Here is a 20,669-nt window from a genome sequence, read left to right as displayed (position 1 = left end):
TGGTCTGCTGTATGTTGGTATTGCTGGTGCAGAATGGTGTAGTTTAGTGAGGGAGATGTGGGTCCCCTCCTATGTGTAAAGCACTTTTGGGATCAAATGCAACCAAATCATTGATTGTTTTATACACTGAAAAAACAAGTACTGTATTGTAAGACACTGGGAAAATACTGAAGATGACTGTATTACCTTTAGAAAAACCCATGTGTTCATAGTTGATTATGTTTGTGGGACTTTGCCTTTATGTTGTATTAAAGAACTTATTTATATATCGCAGATGGGCCCATCCTGTGCAGTTCTTATACTGCAGAAAAGAAAATGTGATATGTAAAAAATCAGTGTGCTGCAATAACATTATGTAGCACAACCACCACACGAAAGCACTAACAGCTACAAATTCCAGGATCTGAAAGTACAGACTATTGTTGTTAAAACAAAAGCATTACAATACAAAGCTCAGAAATTACAGTAATACTGGATCATACAATGAAACTGAAGAGTAGGAACAGTTTTGAAGAGGGTGGGCAGCTATATTACTGTCAAGTACAGTATCTGTTTACACTTTGGGATTCATTCTTTTTTGGGCAACCGTTCTGGACTGTACTTGCTCTTTTATCAAGCATGGTGGTGGAAAGACATAAATATCTGGACAAGAGTTACTGGAGTGTTTTTGCTTTTGGGTGAAGAAAAAAATCTCTAAAATATTTTAAGAAGTAGTAGTAGTAGTAGTAGTAATAATAAAAATAACGGAATTAGGCACTGGAAATGAAAAATCCCTGTGAAACACCAATACCCACAACACACCTCAGTGTTTTCAGTTTCTATTAACGCCTGGTACCATAAAATTGCCTACCGGTAGTTGTAGTTTATGATCCCTATCGTCGCCCAGAGATGCCACCACCAGGAACTACATTCCCCACAGTGCAGCGCGCACTATTTTTTTTATTTCACCGCTTTAAACCCAGTTGACAGCCGGAGGATGGAGGCAGGTAAGAATATCACTCTCCGAAGCTAAAAATCGTCGTAAAGATTAAACATAAAAGTGATTTTTTTGTCATGATTAATTAGGCTCTTCAGCAAAACCGTACAGAAAGAATTCCGTTCATCTTTAACACTGCGTTTCTGGATACACATCTGAGTTGGAAGTTTCTGTATTGTTTCTATCTGGCCCTCGTTAAGTGTAAACTTTACAGATTGGATTCTCTGTGTTTGAATTCCTTAAATCAACGATCTTTTTTATTACTTAATTAATGTGAGTTTATATTGGTTTTTGGTGGGATTGGGCAATTAAGATATAGAGCTGGTATATAAAAAAAACCCTTTTTTTGTTTAGCGATGTTCGTTTCGGTGTCTTCTCTCATTTTTTTCGGTCCTTGATATTATTTCTGGCATTGGTCAGAATACGTTTAGTATTTAATAGCTAATAATAACAAATAGCAAAATCAGTAGAAAACCTGTCCCGCTGGTTACAGCTCGCAAAATCGAATGTTGTTTTTTTTTCTGTTTTCAAAAACACGCCTGAATCTGTTATACAGATACTCCAAATGTCTCAAGTCCCGGAAGATCTGGCTTTTCCAGATGTAGAAAGTCTCGGAGATTTCAGGCGCACCATAATGTCTGCGGCGTCATCATGGGGCTAGTTTTCTTATTGTCTCTCCGTGTTAACTGCACAGTCGCAGTGTTTGCGGAAAGGACAGATTCAATGTACTGTAGCCGACCGGAGTTTGAGGTTCCGTCTAGTAAAAGGGCTGTCCTAGCTCGGATTCTGGAGGGGCGGAGCATCTGCGAGCTGTCATTCAAGTGCTGCTCGTGAAAACCAAAACCGTCTGGGTTACTGGCTTAACTGGACCACTTAAACCCCAACGATCTTTCAGTTTTGCAGGTGCTGTGGCTTTAAAATGTCCGGATTAACAATTCTGAATTGGACAGTCCCGGTCTAAAATACACAGTTTAAGCACCTCTCCTGATCTAGGATCTTCTGACGGGTATTCAGTAACTCGCAGATGTGCAGGAGAGGTTCAGAGGTGCTCTGAACTAAGCAGCTGTTTCTGATCGTGCTGTCCCTCTTTTACACCTGCAAAGCCTGTGTCGCTATTGACTGAAAAAGTCAATCAGTTGTCCTGGAAGTGGTTGGGAGATTCATTTGGCCAGCAGAGAGTATGATGGGTTACTTATGTAGGCAAATGGATTACCCAGGAAAATGTGCCTTTTTTTTCAACCTGGTCTGCAGAGGTTCAATGCTGTTAGACCCTGCAACTCACAACTGGCAACCCACTGAAGCTAAGCAGGTGAGCCTGGTCCTGACTCTCTGTGGTCATTAAAAATCCCAGGACGTTTCTCAAAAAAAGTAGGGGTGTAACCCCAGCGTCCTGGACAAATTTCCCATTGGCCCTTACCAATCATGGCCTCCTAATAATTCCCATCTAAGGATTGGCTTCATTACTCTGCTCTCCTCCCCACTGATGGCTGATGTGTGGTGAGCGTTCTGGTGCACTATGGCTGCCATCGTATCATCCAGGTGGATGCTGCACATTGGTGGTGGTGGAGGGGAGTCCCTATTACCTGTAAAGCACTTTGAGTGGAGTGTCCAGAAAAGCGCTCTATAAGTGTAAGCTATTATTATTATTATTATTATTATTATTATTATTATTATTATTACTTGCATGGGTAGCCTGATAGCCTTGGGTCCTGGACCCTGATTTCGGTTTTCCCTGCCCCTCCTGGTGGGATCATGCTTTGTGCTTCTGTGTCAGGGGTCACATGAGAGACCGGGAGGAGAGAGGCCTCTGGTCTCTGATTGGTTTAGGGATGAAATGTTCAGAATTCGCTGGAATACAGATTACTGCACATTGTTTTATTAGAAAATTAACTGCCCGTCTTACCCCTGAATTGACTTCTCAGTGTTGTCTGGCTCATTTATGAGACAGCACAATGAAGAAGTTTTAGGGGTGGAGCGGTGGCTCTGTGGCTAAGGATCTGCGCCTGTGGCTGGAAGGTTGCTGGTTCAAATCCCGCAGCCGGCAGAGGAATCCTGCTCCGTTGGGCCCCTGAGCAAGGCTCTTAACCCCAACTGCTCCCGGGGCGCCGTACAATGGCAGACCCTGCACTCTGACCCCAGGCTCTCCCTGTCTGTGTGTCTAATGGAGAGCAAGCTGGGGCATGTGAAAAGACAATTCCTAATGCAAGAAATTGGACATTTCTTTAACATCTTACCTTCGTAGTCCTGTATGTGTAGCCAGGTGACGAGGTAGTGGCACAGCAGTCAAGAGTAATGTCCTCACACAGGCTGATAGTTCCCCGCTACCAGCTGCAAAACTCTCGTCCCGCGCCATTCTGTGAAAAATGGAAATCCTCCTGTGATATTTTCTGTTTTTTTAAAATAAGCCTTTAAATTAGGAATCCTGTGTGAGTTAAGCACATGCCGGTAACATCAGATCACCACCAGTGAAAGCACCAGAGCTGGGTGGGACCTGCAGGACGTCACCCTGGCCAGTCATCTTTGGAACCCATGATGTAGATGTCGTCAGGAAGTCACCCAGTGGGTTTATGGGAGGTGTAGTTCCCATAGCTAAGGCAGCACTCTGAGCTATTCTAGCCAGTTTCTAGACTGGTGAGCACTGTAGACTAGTAGCTACTGCCTGGTAGCATTATAACAGGCTCACACATACTGCATACATCCTGTTGTACTGATATTTAAGTTGAACATGAAGCATTGGTTTGAATCGGATTTCTCAGTCTCAATAAACCCTTCCTTAAATCAATTTGATTCCAAACTATGGACTTCCAGGATTTTAACACCTCTATGTAAGAGTTTGCTGGAATTCACAATCTGGAATTCTGGCACAGTAGCCATATTTGGACTGTTTGTTATGAGATAATCTACTGATTTGTTCCAACAGGATCATAATCACACCCGTTTCCTCTGTGGTAGTTCATTAGGATGCTGAATTGCATGGTGCCCAACGTTTTTCCTGATCCTTTTTTTTCTTTCTATAAGATAATGTTTCGATATTTGAAATTTACACAATTCCAGGCTTTTCAGTGACACCCTAACCTCCTTGTTATAACTTCATATACAGAAAGCATGGTTCCCTCTTATTTTCATTGTCATTGTTACAGTACAAGCCACTGGAGGCTTAAATAAATAGGAATATATGTGATTTCTTTTTTCAATCTGCTAAGTATTTTCTTATCATCGGAACATTACTCCAGGTTTTGATTAAGAGATGCAGAGGGTTTAATGGGAAAAGTTACTTTATAGTATAATTGAATTCATAATGTTCAGATTGACCATGTGTGTGGTTTATCTGTGGAGAGATGTTTCCTTTATCTAGCAAGGAGAGGGAGGACCACAATGATGTAGCTATTGAGCAGTGAAGCATGCACTTGATGACGCAAATTGAAACTACGTGAAAGTGCATTCAAAACCACAACAAAGGGCTAAGAGAGTATGGAAGGAGCTACAAGGCCATGTTGGTGAATCTGATAATCTGGCTTTCTTCAGGAAATATCTGGATGAGCGTCTTGGATGAATGAGCTACTAACTACTGAATGGTCTATATGGGCTGAATGGTCTCCTGTCGTTGGTAATCCTTCTCATAGTCTTTTGTGATACAGGCATGAGACAGCCAGGCCTTCAGGTTCAGAAACTGGCTAGAGAGGTCAGTGTTTATCCTTAAGACATTAGTGTTCAGGTCTTATTCTGCTAACTGTGTCACTCTCTACTAGCAAACATGTCTGTTCTCACCGGGTGGATGGGATTGCTTTTGTCTGGAAAGTTGAGTTTGTCAGTTTAAACCGGCTACTTCCTTGGTCACCTTAAGAGTCTTGCCTAGGAGATGAAGCCTGCCTCACGAGTCACTGGTAACAGGACTTTTCTCTAAAGGACAGAGCATAAACTTTTGGAGTCTTCCTCCCCATAGTGTGTCAGATGTAGAGCAAGATTCTTCATCCAGGAATCCCCATGGAAATCAACTCTTTCAGTTCTTTGCCTTTTCTCCCGCACCAACTAAACCCTGTCTGTTCAGTATATAGCCTTTGGCAAATGCTTTCTTTTCTAACTTTTTGTTCTCTTTTTTTCCCCCAGTTTTAGCCAAGTATGAAAATCAGATCAATGTATTCTCAGACCTCCTTGAAGATCTGCCTGATACAAAGGAGCCCGTATGGATTTTAGGAAAAGATTATGACATCCGAACAGGTAAGGGTCTAGTCGCAGTGCATATTAAGAGTTACGTCTGGTTTTTGTAATTTCTACTTTTCTGGAGTTTCGTGATCATTGAAGTTAAAAAAAAAACAGTTGTTAGGATCATCATTATCCACTGCTGTCTGCTAACATCACTCAGTTATCTTAGTGTCTGACAAATAATTGGAATATAGTTTAAATAAATGTTTTTGGAATTAGTTTCAATAAAATCCAAATGCATACAATCATCCTTAGATTTACGGTGTTATTTGTACCAATACCTCAAGGGTGTCATTGTGAAGTTTGTAAAAACGGGATTACTCAAACTATTCAAAAGGTAATCCTGCACAACTGAGAGGACCAAAGTGAGATTAAAGACATTTTAAATGTACCCCCATGCTTCCTCCTCAACTGACAGAGAGCTGGGATATAAAGTAAAGATATATTCAGTCCCTAAGATGTTTCCTCTAGGGATGCTTTGTGCAGGCTCCTGAGAAGAGATAAAAACAATGCTAATTGATGTATCCCATGTCCTCTCACCTCAGGACTGCTGATCTTTGGTCTTTTGTATGCTTGGCCTATACATACTGTACAAAGCAAGGTGTGGATTCAGAGAGGCATGGAGATGTGAATCCTCAGACTGTGTTATCTGGAAGACAGTCTGACACAAATTTGAAACTTTGCTTGCTTTGTTTGCTTTGGCGTCTCTGGCATGTATAGCAATGATCTTCCTATGAAATGGAGTTTGGACAATTTTCCAAAACTGACTTTTTATTTTCTCTTCTAGAAAAATCTGAACTGCTGTCAGATGTCAGGTCTCGACTGTGGTTTACATATAGGAAAAAATTTTCTCCGATTGGTAAGTGAATTGTCACAAAATCTACAGAAGGTGGAGTTTCTGAGCAGAAGATAGAGTTTTCTGAGCCGGGCCATGCCAGCTGAAGGAAAGCAGTGTGAAAGTGGGCCAGGTTCTCTTTTTCCTGAACAACAAGGACCATCAGGAACGGAACCAACCAGCCCCATCATTTTCAGGACCAGCAATAGGCATGTTTGTGATGATGGTCAGCTCATTGTCTGCATCAGAGCCACACTGTGGGGAAAATAAAGGAAGTAACCATCCTAACAGAACAATTCAGATCCTGTTCTTGTCTTGCCCCAGCTGGCTCTGTTGGTAGAGTGTGAGACTCACAATCTCAGGGTAGTGGGTTCCTGTCCCATGTCGGGCGCCAGGTCCTCCATGTTGGAGGTTGGGCACAAGGCTAACAACTCTGTCCCGTAAAAAAAACGAATGTTTACGGAAACAGCAACAGGATGCCAGAAGGCATAAGGGGCAAACATCCATCCATCTTGTCTTGTCGATTTTCTTAGGTTAGTGGAAGTTGATGGTAAATGAACCCAAAGGTAAGTTGGTGTATAAAACATGGAACTGTTGTTGAAGCTAAAATCTAGGTTTCTTTCCAAATGATCCACGAAGAAAAGGCTTGGATCAATTAGCTACTAGCTGCCAAATGGACTGGATGGATAGAAAGGCCTACTCTCGCTGGTGACATTTTTTATGTTCTTAAGTGTTGCTGCGTGGAAGTTTGAGATGTTGCGTCTTCAGACGTGTCCATGCGCAGCGTTAACAGTGTGGACTCACTGTTTCGTGCTCTCCTAGGTGGAACTGGTCCTTCCACTGACGCTGGCTGGGGATGCATGCTGCGGTGTGGGCAGATGATTTTAGCTCAGGCCCTGGTGTGCCAGCATTTAGGCAGAGGTGAGTAAGAAACTGTGCTGTGATGAGATTTAGAAGGGCAAGTGTGAATGCTGTTTGTTGAAGCATATTTGTGTTGTGTATAACTGTATAAATACCACCTACAGCAGGTCTTCCATCTGAGTTTCATTTGACTAAAACTGCTGCCTCTACCGGGACAGTAAGTAATTATCAAATACAAACATGTGATATGAATAGCTTTGTGCCCTTGCAAAGTTTATATTTTAGATGAACAGAAAAAATATTGCTGGCATTTTTTTCTTGAAAAAGGTTTTTTGAAGTTGCATTAAACCTGTCGGTTATCCTGTGCAGCTGAGCACCGATCAGTTCACACCTTTTTTTTCCTTGAGGCAGAACTGCAAAAAGTCCTGCAGAAAATTAAAATAGATTTAGTTATCTACCCATGGCATGTTACAGAGATTTGAGACTTTATCAAATGGCTCATCCTGAGTTTCACATCACCAAAAATGCATAACCATTCGAACATTGTCACCCTAAATATATCAGCTCCTTGCCTCTTTCCTTCCCAGACCAATAGAGAATTTAGAGATGAGGAGTCAGATTTGGCTTGTGAAACTGTGCAAGGTGAGGTTCTTTTGTGGTTGTAGTTGGTCTTCCCAAAACAACGCACAGCGAGAATGTGGGTGTTCTCGATCTCCCGTCTCTCTGGGCTTCTCTGTAGATGATTATTCAGCTGTGGTGTGGCTTATAGGAGTTCGCATAGGTGTTCACTGGAAGGGAGGTGCGATTGTGTGTTATGGCCTCATGTTTTTGCACTAATGCCAACAGACCCTCTTCTTCAGTAACCGTAGTGAGGTTCAGAGCATTCCCTGAGGAATCTCATCCTGCTTCCATGGAAATACTGTACGCAGCTGCTGTCCGAACAGGAAGGGACAGAGCAGCCAGGATGATAACAAGGGCACAGGCTGCTTTTATTTCCTGACCCAAAGAGAATCTTATATTGAGGGAGTTCACTATTACAGTAGGTGTACAGTATATCCAAACTATGTACTGGTCAACAAACATGACAAAGAACAAAAGAGTTCCTCAGAGGCATAAGAGCTCAACCACCCAATAGGTTACAATCCAAATTTATTATTTTTTACACTAATAAGCACTTTTTAATCCATGGAGATGCAAGTTCCTTCACAGTTGATTTTCAGATTCAACAGAAACGATAAAAACAGAGCAGTACCTCAACAAAAGGTGAGGTACTAGAATTTTCCAGGCCTTCCAAACTCCCTGTTTCCAGATGAATGGAATGGAAACAGTTGAAGTGTATGACACAGTATTCATACATGGGAAAATACAGACTCAAATCCAGAGGAATGCACAGAACACAACAGGCAGCACAGTGCCATGAAGTGGAAATATCCATCCTTTCTGGAACGTGGATCAGAGTACATACTCTTTTCAACTTGTGGTTACTCGTTATTTATTTGGCATTGTTGACAGTCGTTTGCCTTAACCTTTGTAAAGAACAAAAACATTTCACAGCCCTAGCAAACGCTATTCAGATACACATACAGTATGGGCCCCAAATTAATGAAAGGATTTTTTTGGAAGAACAAATCCCATAGTGGATGCTCATGCTTCTGTCCACTGTCCTGTTGCAGGGTGGAGGTGGGAGAAAAATCGGAGCCATCCGGAGGAATACCAGAGGATACTGCACTGCTTCCTGGACAGGAAAGATAGCTGCTATTCAATTCACCAGATGGGTGAGAGGCTCCAATGGCTTCCAGGGAAGACGCTGGAGCAGGGCATCAAACTCAGTTCCTGGAGAGTCTAGTAGTCCTGCCTTGTAGTCAATTACACAGTCAACCAAATTATTTTCTAAATTCTGCATGTTAAAGTACAGGCATCTCTGCTATAACGCCATAGATGCGTTCCTGTAAAACCTTGTGTTATGCAAAATCGCGCAATAAAAATAACAGGGCTTATGGGAAAAATAGGGTAAGGAGCAGACGACTCAAAACCTAACCAAATGCCTAACCAAAGCTTTAGCAAATTTAATAATTATCCTAATAAAAATGTTAGCACAGTTAAATTCATAATAAATAAAAAAATACTACAGTAAATTTAGGACTATACCTTGAAAAAAAGTTAAATTCACCATCTGAAATTTTATCACCAGCACGCTTCGTAGACACATTCTTGTCACCTTGTCTGCTCATGTTTACGGCAATGCAGAAGATTTAGTGAAAATGGCACGAAAATTGAGGAGCACCTTCCAATTGGCACTTCCAAAACAAAGCACAACTGAGCATCATGTGTGGCGTGGCAGTCCTCCGCGGACCTCCGCGTTCAGTTGTGTGACTCCGTGACGCCAAACTTAAACATGTCGGGGATCAAATCGCGTATGAGCCAACGTGAATTTCGCGTTACACATCTTTCCCCTATTTACCAATCGTGTATGCGTCAATTTGCGTTTTGCAAACCCGCGTAATAGCAGAGATCAGTGTATTTTTCTTAAAGGTCCTTTACAGTTGATTACTAAAAAATACACTGTACTAAATGTAGTTACCTATAATAAACTTCCAATCCTGGTTAGAAGTTTTCACAATTATACTTAACATTCAATTAAACCTAATATAATCACTTATAGTTAAGTTATTTATTTGGCTATGTAACTGAGAGCTCGGGTCATACTGTACAAAACCCAGACCATACCAAGCCCTCCAGTTACTGAGTTCGACACCCTTGCTCAGGTGCATTCTCTCCTGAATTAGACACGCGCATCATCCACAGATATGGCCCAATAAGACTCTTAATTAGTGCACCAGGATGCATGCTGAACCCTGTAATCTAGACTGCAATGATTCAAACCTGGGCTTTGCCATTGTGCAGCTGTGCCTATTATCCAAAGCAGGGGCACATATACTGTAGCAGCTGCAGCAGCAGGACCAAGCATGCTTGAATCACACATGGAGTCACACAGGGAGTCAACCTCAACCTTTTTTTTTATCAGTTGCTTATTTCAGCTATAAAACAAAGCAACAAGTCATCATAACCAGACTTTGCAGTCATAAAGTACATTAGTTAGGGCCAAAAGAAGTATTAAAGATACGGATTTGCATGCATACACGTCTATACATCCTAGCTTGTGTACACATTAGTGTAGCTAGGTTTTTCGTGGAGGCACTGTACACCTGTATAATGGTTGGATTTAATTGGTTACGTCTGGCTGTGGAGCATTCCAGATAAATTATATTCCAAAAAATCTGAGAGTCAGGTATTGTTTAGAGAAAGAACAGGTTCTATCCACAGTTGGAATGAGATGAGAAAGACAATTTAAATCAACTAAGGACACAAAAAATATCCTTGCCATGCCTATCCTACTTTTTAAATTTACTTTGGCCTCATACTGTGATTGCCTTTATAAAAACTTACTGCAGAATGTTTCACAGTGTGTGAGTTGGCAAGCACATACTGTAGTGTATAGGACAGCCTGAGATTTATTCCAGACAAAGCTTTTTTTATGCGTTTGGCCGGAATATTAAACAAAAGGCTCAGTCACAGAAAAATAACCTGCTTTCGAGTAGAAAACATCCAAAAGGCATTTCCTCAGGATACACTCCTACAATAATACACTCCTCCAGAGATAGTTTTTTAGCCTCAAAAATAAAACACAAAGATTTCCTCTCTGGAACAGCCCTCAGATGATAAAAAGCCTGCCAGCCCTCTCAGCTTCCCTATTAAGTAGTCCTTAATTGATCCTTAATTATCGTCAGGTGTTAGATCGTCATCATCTTCTGTAACAATAATACGTCAATTAAGCCTGTTAGCGATGTGGTGAAAATCTCAGAGTAATGTGGCAGAACATGCCCCAGAAACCCTGTAAAACCTAATGCCAACATCACACTACACGCCTTTTCCTAGGATTTTCAGTCGTAGCCTTCATTTACATAATCGTAAGAAAATCACAGCGAGTTGTAGAGAGTCGCAGCGCGCGCCCCTTACCGTCAGTTGTGCAGTTTGACACCCCCAGCGATTCAGTCACAGGGCTCTTAACAGCCCCTACGACTCTCTGCGACCCGCGACGATAAAATCAAACTGGTTTGATTTTCACGTAGCTAATCGTAAGTTGTAGGGGTGGGCAGTGAGCCAGATGTGTACTTGTGAGATTATATATTACATAATATTACACATTATAGCGCAATACTAATTTGTTTACGATATTTGTGTTAAGGGTGTTTTACATTTTTAACTGTTTTATTTTTGTAAATTTGTTCAATATTTATAAAGAAGAATGATATTTTTGAAGATGTTTATTTGTGGAACACAATGCCTGTGTTACATTTTTCAAGATGTTTACGTGCTTGCTCTCCTTGTTGTTTGTTGACTTTCCTGCGGTGCTCCTCTTGTGCTCCACGTTGATTGGCTGCCAAAATGAAGCAACCTCGCGGTACTTTCGCGGCGCAGTATGAGATTTGGAACCGTGACGAAAAGGCATGGGGGAAACGTGTCATTAGTCACCCCCTGCGATTCCTAGTCGTATAATTTTACACCCTCTAGAACAGAAAAGGCAGCTTGATTCACCAACCGCAGTCGTTAAATTTGACACGCTCTCCAACTAGAAGTCATGTGGAGTCCTGTAGCATGACGCCGGCTTAATGCACTACCGCCCTGGAGGAACAGAGCTGGCCTTCTTGTGTGGGTATGGGAGAGAATGTTGCCTTGGCTCAGCTCACGCGCTCCATTTGTTTCTGTGTCTGCAGCTCAGATGGGAGTTGGGGAAGGCAAACCAGTGGGAGAGTGGTATGGACCAAACACAGTCGCACAGGTGTTAAAGTAAGAGGCACCTTAACCTTCTATGCTGGCCAAGTTTCCCCATCACTCTGGTCTTGGTCAAAGAACCAATGTGGAGTATTCAGAGCATCCTCATCCTTATTTGTCTCTGTAAGAGGCCAAAAGATACCCAGGGGATTTAATTTGTAGTTGGTGGAATCCCACCTTGACTTGACATGAAGTGTATGACTCAGAACAGTAGGCTCAGGAAAGGATCACACCTTCCTTTACTGTTGGAATCCACTGCAATGCATTTCTCAATGGAAATGAGTGATTTTTTTCTTCAGGAACAAGAGAGTGTGTGGGACATGCTGCTTTGAGTTATCTTGGGTGATGTTTCTCCAGGTTCCAGAGAGAATTAATAACCAGTCTGAGAAATTAAGACTGCAGCTCCCCTTTAACGACCGTCTTAGTATCAACTTCGACAAATATTTACATTAGTTTGCCATTTGTTGTGAATGCAAAATCACCTACAGTAAATCACATTGAAGTTAATTAGGAACATATGTTAAAAAGAAATTATATGAGAGAAAAATTGTCACTATGATTTATACTGCAGGGTATGCACACTGAGTCTCACAGAATGAAAACAGTTTTCAAGGGAATGCTGATGAATTCCAAAGGCAGTAAGAGCTCTTGGAGACTGGGGTTTGATATGTTTTTGGTAATAAGTCTTGTTCTTTTAGGAAACTGGCCTTGTTTGACGACTGGAATTCCTTGGCGGTATATGTTTCCATGGACAACACTGTGGTTATTGAAGATATCAGTAAGTCTTAACAGTTCTTGTTTGTAGTAAATAATAGGATTAGTATTTTTCCTGTGTGTAAAAAAAAAAGGGTTTAATAGCAGGACACCACTGTAGTTGGCAAATAGAACTGATTGCTAGGGCTGGTTTGGGCAGGGGTTGGTAGTGACAAAAGGTGACCACTAGAGGCGTCCAAAGAAACAGCCAGTTATTGGTTTATTCAGCATAATCGGGTGGTGGTAGCCATGACAACAAGTACATGATTGTACGTTTTTTTGTCTAACAGTTTAGCTCAGTTGAGCTATGTACCAGTGGTAGGCCTCCACTTGTTTTGTTTGTAAATAACGTCCATCAATAAATCTTTCCAAAACCTTACATTTGTATATCAAAGCTTTTCTATGAGGAGATTCTTATCTCGCATGTGGAGCAGATCTCGCACGAATAGCTGTTGATTTACTTTTAGAACTGCCATATTCAGTAACTGTTTCATGTGACAAAGTTCTGCTTCCATCACCAAAGAAGCTTTTCAACCTGGCTTCTTTTGACAGTATGCAGTTAAAGTTTGTAAAGTGCTTAGAAGGTTCTTAGAAATGCACCCATTTAAATAACTTTAAGCAAATGACTTTGTTGTAAAATCATGAGAAACTGTACTGATCATGGGACCATTTGTTTTCAGATCCGGTCACTCCTTGTTTTCAGATCCTGTCACTCGTGTATTGTCGTGTTCAAGAGCTGACGTGCGTCATGTCTGATCTCATTATATGGAGACAAAACTCCAGTTCCAATCATGTAGTCGAGTAACACTTCAGCAAAAATTCCCAAGTCTAATTCTGACCCAGACATATTTTTCTGATGTTTTTGCAAAACTGTCCGTTGCAATTAAGAACTATACAGATTTCTGGGATAGTAGGATAGCTAAAAGACATATTCTTAAGACTTTTTTGTTCATATCTGAAAATCATTTAAGCCTTTAAAGTATTCAATGACACAAGTAAGTTATATGACAGTGACCAAGAAAACAGTGGTATTAGTAAAACCATCCATTTTTGCTGTAGGAAGCCATAAAACCCATCTCCAGAGAATGGCAATTCTTTCCGTTTCAGAAAAGCTTTGCAAGCAGCACTGTCGGAGCCGTTTAAGGCCCAGTCCTGTGGGTGCCGGTGAGCAGCAGACGATGAGCGATGTGGTGGGGCAGTGTTGTGCACAGCCACCAGGGGGCACTCCAGGGTCCTGCCCACACCAACACTCTGCCTGGAAACCACTCCTGCTCATCATACCTCTCCGCATGGGCATAAACCACATCAACCCAGTTTATATCAAGGCTCTGAAGGTACTTCACAGCTGCAGACGTGCAAGAGAAAGGACCTGTCTTCCCACATGATCGCACATAAGAAGAAACCTTACAGCCTATTACTGTTCAGTAGCAGTGCCAGGAAGAGAGAGATGTCTTGGAAATATTTTCTGTTCACTTTTATAAGACACACAGTTTATCCCATTTAGGATTTTTGCATCATGATTTTTCCACTTTAAAATGCACTTTTTCTTGCGATGAACAAAAGGGAAAATTTCATTCTCACATGGCTCCACACAGGTACAGACAATATGTAGAAGCAGTTAGAAAATACTATAGTACTGTATGTGACCTGTGCCCAGACAGCCTAGGTTCTGTACTGACGGTTCTCAATATTGACTTATCTTGCTGACTAGTTTAAAAACACTACATATTCTTACATATTTTAAGTTAACACATATACTGTAGTCTCATAAGGTCAGGATATCATCATCCAGGACAAATCTGGCAAACTGAAAAAAATGAAGTATTTACTAAGAGCATGGTCCTGGTAACAGACCTGATTTAAATTTTGGGGACATGGCTGAAGTTGGCAGAACTTGGGTGAAGTGCCTCTCTCAGCAGGGTTATAACAGCAGTGTCCCATCTGGGCTCTGAACCCATTATCTTCCACTTAGTGTACAAGTCCAGAACCACAACCACTGCTCCACACTGCTGCCCCGGTTTAATTTGATTCTCCCTAATCCTGAAGGAGCTGATGATGTCCTCATCTCTTTCAGATTTCATATAGAATCCGGGATGAGAGAAATTAGAATTGGACCGCTGTGGGCTTCAGGGCTGGGGGGAGGAGGAATAACTTTCGACATTGTTATAGATCAGAGGAACAGACATAGTTGTGTTATGGAGACCTGATCTTTGTGGTCCTTTGGCAAAAAGTATTAAGGCTGGCAAGAAAAGTGGCAGCAAATGCTTTCTTACATTTCCCTAAATTTAAATGAACAACTGTATAGGCCTTTACATATACTGTACAGTACACAGCTATTTGAATCTGAAAATTGAACACGTCAGCCAGGTTTGGAATCACTGATATCTTTATCCCTAGGGGCTTATCTAGCCTAGAGAGGAAAATAAGATATGGGTACTATGTAGCTCATTTGGGATTTTACGAGGTCCTGGATCACCTTCTTGTGTTTGTCTATGCGACATAACTCACACTGAAGACCGAAGCTGTTTAGTTTAGTTCCAGTACCAGTTGTTTAGTGCTTTAGAGCAGTCTGTAGCTTGTAGAACCTGCAGTGGTAAAGAACATTTATATATTTCCTTTAAAGTCTATGATTACACTGTAGCATTGGCCTTTTCAACTAACATCAATGGGTTTTTGTAAAGGTTAGGACAGAATTTTGCACTGATACTGAAAGTCTGTTTACTAGTTACAGCTCAGTGCAGATCTGTTTGCTCTGTTTGTTTAGAGACAGTGAAAATAATGCAGCGGCCTTGTCATTACCAAGAATTCTGCTTCAAATAAAATGTGTATTTCTTGCAGGAGTGCTTCAAGATGCCACAGTCCTTAGGCGTTTTAGGAGGAAAACCCAACCTTGCGTACTACTTCATTGGGTTCATTGGTAAGCAGGAATGAAGTTTGTATATATTCCCAGGCCTTTTCTGCGCAAGCAAGGTGCAAGTATTACTTGATAGCAGCTTTAGCACCTTGTAGCCTTATCTGATTAGATCTCAGAAGCTCATCAAGGCTGGGCCTGGTCAGTACTGGGAGGAGAGACTTCTAAGGAAATCCAGGAGGTTGCCGCTGTAAAGGACCAGTAGGTGGTGCTCTTCTCTCTGGATCAGTTTTGAAATAAATGCCCCAGTGTGGTGACTGGGGACACTGTGCTGTACGAGGTGTCTCCCCTTCAACCAAGGGCTTAACTACTTGATCATTGCACACCCTGGGGGAGAGTTTGTTAGAGTAGGGGCAGTCTAGCTCTCTAAAGTTTTCCACTAATTAAACTGTTGAAGCAGTCCCTGCCTTCTCCATGTGTATTATTCCAATAAAATAATAATTGTTTCGGAGCTGCTGATGCATAACATCACTTCAGTGGTGGGTAATGTGGGTCTCCTTCCTATATGTAAGATACTTTGGGGTGAAAAGCGCTATATAAATGCAAGGAACTCATGTTTTTGTTAGTTGTGGGAATATACAGTATATTAGAGTAGTGGATAGCCACATGGTAAAAATGACTGTAAAATCCTACAGAGAGTATGAAGGAGGTTCTGTTCATTACTCCTCTCACCTCTGACATTATTGCCAGCATCCTGTTAGCCTGCCAGTGTTCTCCATCTGGGCTCCCAGTGGGATTTGTGAGCTCAGAGATAGCAGATGTCCAGTTGCCCTTCCTTTCAGCTGAAAGCTCATGCTGTAGCAGAGGGTCTGTACCAGTGGTGCGTCCCTGCTGCTTCTGAATCATTCTGTCCAGAAAGCTGAAAGTGTGTTAACGCTGGTTTTCCATGGGCAGCTGCTACGAGTCACTGCAGTATCTCCTCCCTCTTCAGGAGGCTGTTAAAATATAGGTCCGAAGTTGTTTTCTTTCAGGGCAATTTTTTCTCTGATAATTTGAATGATAGGTTTACTGTAGTGGGAAAACTCAGACTTTTTAGACTGAGCAGTTTATTATTTTGTTTATTATGATTCTCAGTAAATGAACAAGCCTGAAAGTATGGGGTTACTATGGTGGGTGACTGGACTGTGTAACATTTGAAAATGCCAGAATAACCCCAAAGGATTGTGGGAACATGGAGTGGCCTGTAAATCTCCAGTCTGTAAGGGTTAAGTGTAGCACTCAGTTTTCTAGGCCTTAGCTGTTTTTTACTCTGGTTTCTGTAGGAGAGGAGCTGATCTATTTGGACCCTCACACTACACAGACGGCAGTTGAGCCAGAGGAGGGTGGCAGTGTGGACGACCAGAGCTACCACTGTCAAAGAACTCCCCGCCGGATGAAGGTCATGAACCTTGACCCCTCTGTGGCCTTAGTAAGAGCTCCACCTCACATTCATAATTCTTGTGACATTGACGTCATTCCTGCATGTGAAGGTGCTCATGGGAAACCCACACACTTTATAACACACTAGCCAAAATATTTTGAATTATGGGTTTATCTGACATCATTTGTGATGGTGCCTTACATTGTAAGCAAGCAATGAAGTGTAAAAAATTAAATACAGAATGTAAACTGGTCTGAAGAGAGAAATGTGGCATAACTGAACCATATAGAATAATAAAAATATTAAATTGAATGTATTTCAATAAAGCAAAATCACAGGTTCTGAAAGTATAGCCTGCAATAAGCAAAATAAGAACACTAACGGACAGTAATAGCAGCATGAGGTAATGACTATGGGCGCAATCTGGACAGGTGGGTCCTGACAAGGAGCTGTGAGGTCAGAGGTCAGAGGTCAGAGACAGCAATGCGGTCTTGTACTGACAGCAGGGCTATAAGGAGAGGATATAAGGAGACATGAGGGACTTGAGAGACCATGCAGTTAAGAGCCGGGAACTTGTGAGCAGAAAAAGACTGAGGACCTAGGCAAGGAGCTGAGTGGAGCAGGCTGTAAAGAAAAGGGCAGATCATGTAAAAAATGATAGGAGTGTGAGATGTGCAGGCTGAGAGTAGGGAAGGGAGAGGTCAGGGGTCAGGGCTCTGGGCAATGGAAGAATATAAAGTATGAGAGATACTGAAAGTCAATGTAAACTCAAGTATAATCAATGTAGAAGTGTTTGAAGAAACTGTGAAATAATGTAAGACCACTCATAAGGTATGGATATCAAGAGAGAGAGTCACTCCAATAGGGAGAGGGGCAGTGCTCACGTTCTAGGTTTTTGCTATAAAATGGAGCTGTTTGGCTTTGATATTTATTCTTTTGTCACCTAGTAATCATTAGACATCTGAAGGCTTCTTTTTGAGTTTGTAATGTGCTTTTTTTAATTAAAACTCTGTGAAACAAAAGAGTCATGTTCAAACTCTGCTGTTGTAGGCCTTAGCTTTCTTCCAGGCAGAGACTATGGCTTTATTAAATTACATCGTCTTGTTTCAGTCATCAGCTGACATGAAAACCAAAGAAATCATTGTTCATTTCCTTCATGTGATTTAACTAAGTCTCCTTGTTTCCAGGAATAATACAGAGGCCTGCAGCCAGGATGATGACTGGTTCTAGTCAGACACATTGAAATCTGAGTTTCATCTTGTATCAGACTAAGAAGCCGCATCTTTCTGGGGAGCCCAGTTCCAGTCGGGGTAGAGCGGCAAAATTCCTATGGCACTGGAGTTGAGCACCCCTACAACTGGAATGGCTTGATGTCAATGTTTTGTGTTCCTTTCAGGGATTTTTCTGCAAGGAGGAAGAAGATTTTGACACATGGTGTAGTGGTGTACAGAAGGTAGGGAAGTGTGTGGTTTTGTTATTGTTTTACGTTTGCATAGAATTTGTTTTCTGGTTTAACCTGTCTGCAAATGGCTTGGCCTGACAGCTTACAACAGTCAGTCCTAAAACGTTCTCATGATTATTGTAATTGGGAACAGATCTGTGCTTTTCGCAGGGTCCAGCTTTCATGCCTAAGCTCTGTCTTAAATGAAGTTCATCGTTTAAAAGCTTGGAGCCTCAGACCTTTTGTTTGCTCTGCTTGATAGGATATTTTGAAGAACAGAAGTCTGAGGATGTTTGAGCTGGTCGAGAAGCATCCTCCCCACTGGCCTCCCTTCGTCCCTCCCACCAAGCCCGACGTTCAGACAACAGGAGCAGGTACAGTGCTAGCCTAGAGAAAGCTGCAGTAGAAGCCAGAGGTCATTTGGCCTATCTGCCTTGTTTGGTTGCTATCAGTTGCTTGATTTGAGAATCCCATCCATACTTTTCTTGACAAAAGCTAATTACCAGCTTCTACAACATCACTGGATAGCCTGTTCCAGACCCCCGCAATGCTTTGTGTAAAGACGTGCCTCCTGTTCTCAGATTTAAAAGCACTTCCTCTTAGTTTTAACTGGTTTGTGTTTCACTGTTGATTCTGAAGTCCACCCTGTTTGAATTTGTCAGATTTTGAATGATTGTCCAACCTTATCATCTTCTCTGTTCAAGACTAAAAGGATTCAGTTCCTTCCGTCTGCCAATGTAGGACATTTCCTTTATTCCCAGAATGCCCAGAACATCTGTCCACACGCCCTCAGTCCCCTGTGTGCAACTGCAGTCTATAGCTGTGAGCTGTGATAAGATAAGCACAGAACTGGTACATCCAAATCCAAAGTTTAAACTGTCATGTATAGTATAACAGTATATCTGGCGAATCTAAATGGAAAAATTGCTTATTGATCTGACAGTGTTATCCAGGTGCTTTTTGGAGGACCTCAGAGAATCATTTTCAGCAACTTTGCTGTAGACTCCGTCTCTCTGCGTAGCGAAAAGCTGAAACTTTTGAACATCCGCTCTTCGCCTCGATAGGGAATGCATCGACCACAACAAATTGTTTTCATTTTTGATCGAGGTACCGGGCATAAAAATGCCTTACACCCTCTTCTTCCTGTCTGCAGAGTTCATCGAGTCCACTGACAAGCTGTTTGAATCGGAAGAGGAGTTTGAAATTCTAAACGTGTGACCCCTCTTCACCACGCGACTGGACGGCGGCTACGTTTCAAACTCGTTTGACCACAGAAGTGCCTCTGACCACTCTTACACCAAGCACATTGTGTAACCAGCTTGCAAAAAAAAAAAGAGGACAGGGAGAGGTCATGAGGGCCTCCAGCAGAACTGCCAGCGATGTGAGAAGCAGAAGGACACTTGTACTGAACGTTATAGACTCCTGTGGCTGCTGTTTACAATACAAGGATCGCCCCTGCTTGCTCTTGTAAAATAACGGTCTGCGCAGGCAGGCTTTTGTAAAGACTTTGCTATGAAACGGACACCTTCTACGGGATTGTTCAGTGCATGATTTAAAATTCCGGCCTCCTAGGGAAAGAAGGAGGTCAACACTGTGGATGCAGGTGGGAGCATATCTCTTCACCGCCATCACCTCGTCAGTAGATCTACCTCCTAAAAAGGAGAAAGAAATATGCAGACGATATTAAGTGTGAACAAACGGTGTACATAGAAGTGCCTCTTTTACAGATAATCTATTTATACAAATTCTTTTCCGGTTAGTTGCAGTACCTTTGGAGAAGGTAGTGCGATACCTACAAACTTTGTAAGCCAGTAAATGCAAACATTAAAACCTGAGTTAATTTATGGGGAAGGAATTATTTTCACGCGACACTGGTGTTTGTTCAACATCGCAATCATATTCATGAATAAAGGTTCAGAAAACAACACTGAAAATGTATAGCTTTCGTCTTGGTTTGCTTTCAGCCAAATCCTGTATGGTGGCTTGACTTCATGGAGAAGGAAACCGAGATTGTAGGATCCTCATAGCCCAGGAATGAGGAATCTCCCTTCCAAAAATGAATGAGATGGATTTAGGATTTATAAGACAGGGAATATACTGCCAAATCGACTTCATTGTAGCGTGGTCTTAAAATGTTCAGCTCTGGACACACTGAGTTCCTGCCCCCTGGTGGACAGTGCACCTTACCGCTGTCCGGTCGCACACGGCCGTGGCGAAAAACCTATACCTGACTAACAGATTACAATACACAGTCATTCAATGAAGTGCTCAGTGGTTTGCAAGTTAATTATAACACTGACCTGTAGTAAAGATTTGCAGGAACAGACGGGAGAGTTCTGCTACTAGTAAGAGCTTTATTACAATTCTAGTATGTCGAAGATGGTGCTCTCACGGTAAACTTGCCTCCGGGTATAATCATTTGAAGTACTCCTCTCAGTATTCGCCTGAAACCGTAGCAGAGCCCGTCCTCCCCCTCGTTCTTGTGTTCAAGATCTG

At 41.9% G+C, this 20,669-nt stretch overlaps 1 protein-coding gene across 1 annotated transcript; it reads left to right on the top strand.

Moving 5' to 3' along the window:
- Positions 1–947: 947 nt before the first annotated feature.
- atg4a (autophagy related 4A, cysteine peptidase) lies at positions 948–20,017 on the top strand. Its single transcript, XM_088925985.1, has 13 exons — positions 948–986; positions 5,084–5,194; positions 5,967–6,038; positions 6,837–6,935; positions 8,549–8,650; positions 11,651–11,723; positions 12,407–12,486; positions 13,569–13,795; positions 15,300–15,378; positions 16,635–16,780; positions 18,129–18,185; positions 18,436–18,547; positions 19,327–20,017. The coding sequence occupies exons 1-13, from the start codon at positions 977–979 to the stop codon at positions 19,389–19,391; spliced, it is 1,233 nt and encodes a 410-aa protein (XP_088782111.1). The 5' UTR covers positions 948–976; the 3' UTR covers positions 19,392–20,017.
- Positions 20,018–20,669: the final 652 nt, after the last annotated feature.

Source organism: Atractosteus spatula, chromosome 9 (assembly GCF_055471065.1).
Source record: "Atractosteus spatula isolate fAtrSpa1 chromosome 9, fAtrSpa1.hap1, whole genome shotgun sequence".
Classification (NCBI taxonomy): Eukaryota; Metazoa; Chordata; class Actinopteri; order Semionotiformes; family Lepisosteidae; genus Atractosteus; species Atractosteus spatula.
The sequence above is the reverse complement of the archived record's forward strand: the minus strand, read 5'-3'. Positions and strand labels throughout refer to the sequence as shown.